Below are 7,011 nucleotides of genomic sequence, written 5' to 3'. Positions count from 1 at the left end.
GGCCCCGGCAGATGTTACAACTTTTTCTCATTCTCTCCCGCGGTGTCCCCCACAGACCCGCCCAACCCGTGCCTCCCTCCCCTTCTCCTCTGGGGTCCTGCCCACCTCCCTAAGGGGAGCCGACAGTTCTCCCGACTCCGGGCGGGGCGAGAGGCCGGGCCGGGGGCTGGAGGGTCGGGAGGAGGAGAAAGGGAAAGCAGAGGCGAGAGAAATTAGGAGGCGGGAGAAATCAAGGGCTAGAACGAAGAGGGAAGTCAGAGGATGGTCGAGAGCACTTTTTGGAAGCCGCCACACCGTGTCTCAGGCTGGCCTGGCTGAACTAGGGGAGAGGGACAAGAGCGGCGCAGGGCGGGCGCTGGGGCGGCGGGAGGCTGCTGGTCGCGGGTCTTACCTCCTCAGAGCGCCCCGCTGCGGCCGCGCAGGTTTGGCCTCATCGTCCAGCCAGTCCCGGACCGGCCGCTGGGTCGCCCCCCGGGGACGCTGAGCGCTCTAGCAACGTCCGGGCCAGCCGGCCGGCGGGCGTGCGGGCCGTGCGCCCTGGGCGCGCGAGACGGTGAGGCCCTGGGAGCCCTGCGCGCCGGGACGCACGGGCCGGCATGGCGATGCACGCCCTCACCGGCTTCTCTCTGGTCAGCCTGCTCGGCTTCGGCTACCTGTCCTGGGACTGGGCCAAGCCGAGCTTGGTGGCCGACGCGCCTGCGGAGGCCGGCGTGGAGCACCCCTCGGCTGCTCCACCGCAGCCTCCCCACATCATATTCATCCTCACAGACGACCAGGGCTACCACGACGTGGGCTACCATGGCTCAGATATTGAAACCCCCACGCTGGACCGCCTGGCAGCCGAGGGTGTCAAGTTGGAGAATTATTATATCCAGCCCATCTGCACGCCTTCACGGAGCCAACTTCTCACCGGCAGGTAAGCATGACCCAAGCCATTGATGCTGGTCCAAGCCCCAAATAAACCCAGCTGTAGGTTTCACTTGTACTGACATTAACCCCACTGGGAAAGCCCCGGCTCATAGCCAATTCTGTCTCCAGTTGACTGTGTGATCATTAGTAAAGACCTTTGCCCTTTCCGGGCCTCGGTTTCCCTACCTGTACACTGAATGGGTTGGATCATCTTTGGGGATCTTCTCCCTCTGATGTTCTAGGACATTCAGACTCCACACCATGTGAAGGAGACATCTGATCATCTCTTCATTAGAGGAACATGGAAGCCTCTGACACCTAGGTTTGAATGTTGCTTCTATTAGTATTTACATACACTGAGGCCCTGAGCAGGGTATATAACTTCTCTAAGCCTCAGTTTTCTTGTCCATAATATGGGGTGAAGAACAGATTTTAATCTTGAAAAAGAGTGGTGAGGATGGAACCAGTTGCATATAGTCTTGGTTATCCATAAATGGCAGCCTCTATGATACTGAAAGGATTAGGGCATCCAAACTATTTAATGATGACATTGGGAGGAAGCCAGGGAGTGGATAGGTGGAGGAGAAAGGCACACACAGGATGCCTGACCTGTGTAGCCTTAGGCTAGCTACTTCATTTTTCAAAGCCTCTGTTTTTTCATCTGCAAAATCCTCCCGAGTTGGCTGGGAGCCCCAAGGAGACGTGCTGCTTTCTCCGTAAGGAGTTGTCCACAGGCAAGGTGGTAGGATTACAGGATTAATAGAGCAGGGAAACAGGAGGTGGGGGTGTGGAAGGCAAACTCTGGCCACTTAGGAGAAAATCCTTTGGCAAGGCTGAAGCTAATCCTCCTTGGATGGGGTCCAAGGCGTGCTTTCTCCCAAATTCCATCCAGAAGCCACTAGCGTGATCTCAGAAACCAGAGCCATAGTCTTCCTGTTTCCTGGATGGGAGAAACTGAGTCACAGAGTCAGGGAGGGCCAACCTCGGTGCCTGTGCCCAGCTTCGGGATGGGTAGGAGAGAAGGCTGAGAAGCCAGGTGCTTAGAGGGGCCCTGGAGCTGGGAATCAAATAGGTGCCTTTTCTTTCTTCAATCTGGCACTTCAGCTCTAGGAACTGAGAGAGAGAACCGGAAAGAGGAAGGGGCGCGGGTGTATGAGTTGGGGGTGAGGGCCGACAGTAAAGACCAAATGTTAGCCAGCCTCCAGAAGAGGGAGGAGGAATCTGCATTCCCAAAAGTGGTGCGCAAGTTAGCATTTCTCTCTGAGAGATGACTTTTGGTTTAAGCAGGGGAATGAGCAGCATGCAGGGCAGCGTTCCAGCCCGGCCACCTCTCCACCCCCCCATCTGCAGGGTTAGCTGAGCATGGCTGGGCAGCGTCTGCCCTCCGCCCCCTGCAGCTAGCTGGCTCCATCTGACTGATGCTGACTACTCTCATTAGTGTTTGTTAGTGCATCCAGTCATGTTTGGTAAAGCTGGGGAGAGCCAGTTTCCCATGTTACTCACTTGCAGACAGACTGCAGTGACTCTTAGCTGGCCCACCCACTTTACCAAGCAGGGTTCTATGGTGTCCAGCCCCTGCAAAAAACAGGCCTGCTGCCACTCAGGGCCCTTGGGTACTTGTTTCAAATCTAATTGTTCATTAGCTTGACCCAGGGTCTGCAGAGGCCACATCACTGAGAGATTTTGAGTGTGAGTTACAGAGACCTGGGCTCAAAGCTCAGCGCTCCTGCTTGCCAGCCGTCTTGAACTTGGGCCTGTTGCTGCACTCTTGGGAGCCTCAGTTTTATCATCAATGGAATGGAGGTAATAACAGTCTTCACTGTAGGTTACTTAGGTAAAGTAAGTGAAATAGTGTGTGCAGCCTATGGTGTTAAAAATGGCAGTAGTAGCTAATGATAGCTAACAACCAAAACAGCTTTAAGATAAGGAAATCAAAACAGAAAAATGCACCCCAGTCCCCGGCTTAAAGGTATCAGGAATTTAGGTCATGACTGGCTTAACTTGAATGCCTGGGAGTGAGAAAAAGGTGTGGGGTTCTAATACACTTGTGAAGTTCCAGGCTTCTTACTTAGTCTGGGACTTGTAAGCTTGAGTGAAGGCAACACTCTAAGCAGATAACATGGGTGCCTTGACCACAGAGGAAGAAATGGGATAGAAATGAATAAATGGGGAATGAAGAGTTCTGCTCACTGTTTGCTCCTGCCTCAGGGCATTAGCTGTGTGAGTGACCTGGATCTCGGGGTCACATAAACTTGCAGGCAGGCACCTGAGAACTGGTCTCATAACATTTGGGAGCTGGAAGGTTTTTATATGTGTTCCATTCCAACGAGCTCACTCCTCACATGAGCTAACTGAGGCCTCCATGGAGGAAAAGAAGTGGCCACCTAATTTACCAGAAAAGGGTCTATGTTTGGGCACTCTGATTGGCTTTATGTTCAAGTCCTGGCTCTGCTCCTGACCACTGAGTGAACTTAAGTGAAGTCTTTCCCTTCCTTGGAACCTTAATTTCTTTTTGAGTTGAGATGAATAAATTAGAAAATGATTTTGAGTCCCTTCTGGTTCTAAAATCCTTTGAGTGTCATTCTTCATTCATTCATTTCATAAGTAACTGAGTGTCCTTGAAACATCTCTGGAGCACTAGGAATACAAAGAGGAGTAAGGGGCAGTCTCATTAAATATCACTGGGCCCAAGAACATGTATGTACAGCCAAGTAGAATACTATGGCCAAGTTGGACCAGTGAAGGTTTGTACTAAATGCTGGGAGAACCCAGAAGCAAAAGTGGCTCATTCTTTGAGTGAGAAACTTTATAGTGATAGTAACATTTGAGCTGGACTTTTAAGAGTGAATAGGAGTTTTCTTAGGAGAGTAGGACTTGCTCTAGACCCCATGACAAGTTAGTGGCTTAGAATGTAGGGACCTGAAATCTGGAGTCAAACTGTTGGGGATACAAATCCCAATTTTAATTACTAATTGTGTGACTTGCTGGTTAAATGATTTAATTTACTGAGCCTCTGATTTCTTATTTGGGAGATGGGAATAATAACAACAACAGGAACCCCCTAGGTTAAAGTGAGGATTTAGTGAGATAATTCCTATAAAGGGCATAATGCCACAACACTGAGCATACAAGTGCTTGGCATCAGCCTTTGTTTTTGTTGTTGTCATGATTAGCCTGGGTTCAGCTCAACTCCCCAACTTCCTAGCTGTGTGATACTGCTTGAGTGGCTTAACCACTCTGGGCTCTAACCTCCTCATCTGTAAGATGATAAATACCTGTTCAGTTGATTTTGAGGGTTCAGTGAGCTAATGCATTTGAAGTGCTGGGCACATTTGATAACACCTACTGGGCTCCCCTGGTAGCCCAGCTGGTAAAGAATCCACCTGCAATGCAGGAGACCCTGGTTCAATTCCTGGGTTGGGAAGATCCCCTGGAGAAGGGACAGGCTACCCACTCCAGTATTATTGGGCTTCTCTGGTGGCTCAGCTGGTAAAGAATCCACCTGCAATGCAAGAGACCTGGGTTCGATCCCTGGGTTGGGAAGATCCCCTCGAGGAGGGTGTGGCAACCCATTCTGGTATTCTTGCCTGGAGAGTCCCCATGGACAGAGGAGCCTGGCAGGCTACAGTCCATGTGGTTGCAAAGAGTCAGACATGACTGAGTGACTAAGCACAGCACTGGACTGGTTCCTTTACTTTTCTCGCTGGTAGTGCTGGGACCTGAGCCCACCTCAGAGTCAATGTTGGAGGTTGGGGAGCCAGGACCGTGGTTTCTGCCTCACCAGTGACTTTTGCGTCCTCCCCTCTTCCCGTCAGATACCAGATCCACACAGGACTTCAGCACTCCATCATCCGCCCTCGGCAGCCCAACTGCCTGCCCCTGGACCAGGTGACACTGCCCCAGAAGCTTCAGGAGCTGGGCTACTCTACCCATATGGTGGGCAAGTGGCACCTGGGCTTCTACCGGAAAGAATGCCTGCCCACGCGCCGGGGCTTTGACACCTTCCTGGGCTCACTCACAGGCAACGTGGACTACTACACCTATGACAACTGCGATGGCCCAGGGGTGTGCGGCTTCGACCTGCACGAGGGTGAGAGTGTGGCCTGGGGGCTCAGCGGCCAGTACTCCACTCTGCTCTACGCCCAGCGCGTCAGCCACATCCTAGCCAGCCACAGCCCCCGGCAGCCCCTCTTCCTCTATGTGGCCTTCCAGGCGGTCCACACGCCTCTGCAGTCCCCACGCGAGTACCTGTACCGCTACCGCACCATGGGCAACGTGGCGCGGAGGAAGTACGCGGCCATGGTGACCTGCATGGATGAGGCTGTGCGCAACATCACCTGGGCCCTCAAGCGCCATGGTTTCTACAACAACAGTGTCATCATCTTCTCCAGTGACAACGGCGGCCAGACCTTCTCCGGGGGCAGCAACTGGCCACTGAGAGGACGCAAGGGCACTTACTGGGAAGGGGGTGTGCGGGGCCTGGGCTTTGTCCACAGCCCCCTGCTCAAGAGAAAGCGACGGACAAGCCGGGCACTGGTGCACATCACTGACTGGTACCCGACCCTGGTGGCTCTGGCAGGGGGCACTGCCTCGGCGGCTGATGGGCTGGACGGTTATGACGTGTGGCCAGCCATCAGCGAGGGCCGGGCCTCACCGCGCACGGAGATTCTGCACAACATTGACCCACTCTACAACCATGCCCGGCACGGCTCCCTGGAGGGCGGCTTCGGCATCTGGAACACCGCCGTGCAGGCCGCCATCCGCGTGGGCGAGTGGAAGCTGCTGACAGGAGACCCTGGCTATGGCGACTGGATCCCACCCCAGACGCTGGCTGCCTTCCCTGGCAGTTGGTGGAACCTGGAGCGGATGGCCAGTGCCCGCCAGGCCGTGTGGCTGTTCAACATCAGTGCTGACCCCTACGAACGGGAGGACCTCGCTGGCCAGCGGCCGGATGTGGTCCGAGCCCTGCTGGCCCGCCTGGTGGACTATAACCGCACAGCTATCCCTGTGCGATACCCAGCTGAGAATCCCCGGGCCCACCCTGACTTTAATGGGGGTGCATGGGGGCCTTGGGCCAGTGATGAGGAAGATGAAGAGGAGGAGGAAGGCAGGGCTCGAAGCCAGTCCAGGGGGCGACGCAAGAAAAAATGCAAGATTTGCAAGCTGAGATCCTTTTTCCGTAAACTCAACACCAGACTGATGTCCCATCGGATCTGATGGGCGGGGCTGAGATACTTCCCCACGCAAGCTGGTCCTGTTCCTCACCAGGGAGGGACTCCCGTTCAAGTCCTCCTCTTCAGGGAAATGGGGGCCGTAGAGTCTCTCAGTTGAAGGGTGGGTAGCTTGGTTTGGGGCTTGGGGGAGAATAAACAAGACTGGGATGCCTGGGGTCCCAGTCCTGCCTCTCTGTTGACTTGCTCTGTGACCTTGGGTGACCTGCAGGAGCTCTCTGAGCCTCATTTTCCTCATCTGGAGAATGAGCTTTGATGACTTTGTCGCTCTGTGGTGTGGATCTGGTGCCTGGGACCACACTGCAGTTCCCACCAACTTTGTCACTGCCTAGGTCACTTAAGGCCTCGCTCTTGAACCCTGGACCTTTTTGGTACTTCCTGGGTGAAGTGCACAACATCACCTGGGCCCTCAAGCGCCATGGTTTTCTACATGGCAGGCTCCAGGCCTGGACCCGAGCTGAGGCATTATGATCTGACCTCTGTCTGAAGCCATCCCCTGAGTGCTGAGGTTGGAGGTGCAGGGACCTGGGACCTTCCTGAATCCTCATGAGGCCTGGGCCAGTCCTGGGGACAGACTGGTGGTGGTGAGCTCCCCTTCCAGGGAAGGAAGGGGAGGACGAGGCCTGACTGTTAGCTGCTGCAGGATCAAAAGTAGTGGAAACAGCTGTGTGAAGAGCCCTGCACCAACCAGCAGAACATTTGGGTTCTGCTCTGACCTTGGGCCCAGTCCTCTTCCCTGGGCCTCGAATTCCACACCTGCACAAGGGGATGCTAGCCCTGGCTCTGCCTACCTCACAGGCCTGTAGAGAACTGGCCGCAGTCATGGTTGTAGAGGAACCCGTGAACTTGATTAAAAAGCAGGAACACAGAA

At 54.4% G+C, this 7,011-nt stretch overlaps 1 protein-coding gene across 1 annotated transcript; it reads left to right on the top strand.

The window, feature by feature from the left end:
* ARSI (arylsulfatase family member I) lies at positions 1 to 7,011 on the top strand. The gene is made up of 2 exons (XM_043913282.1): positions 1 to 916; positions 4,725 to 7,011. The coding sequence occupies exons 1-2, from the start codon at positions 597 to 599 to the stop codon at positions 6,124 to 6,126; spliced, it is 1,722 nt and encodes a 573-aa protein (XP_043769217.1). The 5' UTR covers positions 1 to 596; the 3' UTR covers positions 6,127 to 7,011.

This window comes from Cervus elaphus, chromosome 9 (genome assembly GCF_910594005.1).
Source record: "Cervus elaphus chromosome 9, mCerEla1.1, whole genome shotgun sequence".
NCBI lineage: Eukaryota > Metazoa > Chordata > Mammalia > Artiodactyla > Cervidae > Cervus > Cervus elaphus.
The sequence above is the reverse complement of the archived record's forward strand: the minus strand, read 5'-3'. Positions and strand labels throughout refer to the sequence as shown.

Coding starts and splice junctions, on each gene's coding strand:
- ARSI (XM_043913282.1), top strand. CDS start 597: ATGGCGATGCACGCCCTCACCGGCTTCTCTCTGGTCAGCCTGCTCGGC. Junction 917..4,724: donor AGCCAACTTCTCACCGGCAG/GTAAGCATGACC, acceptor TCTTCCCGTCAG/ATACCAGATCCACACAGGAC.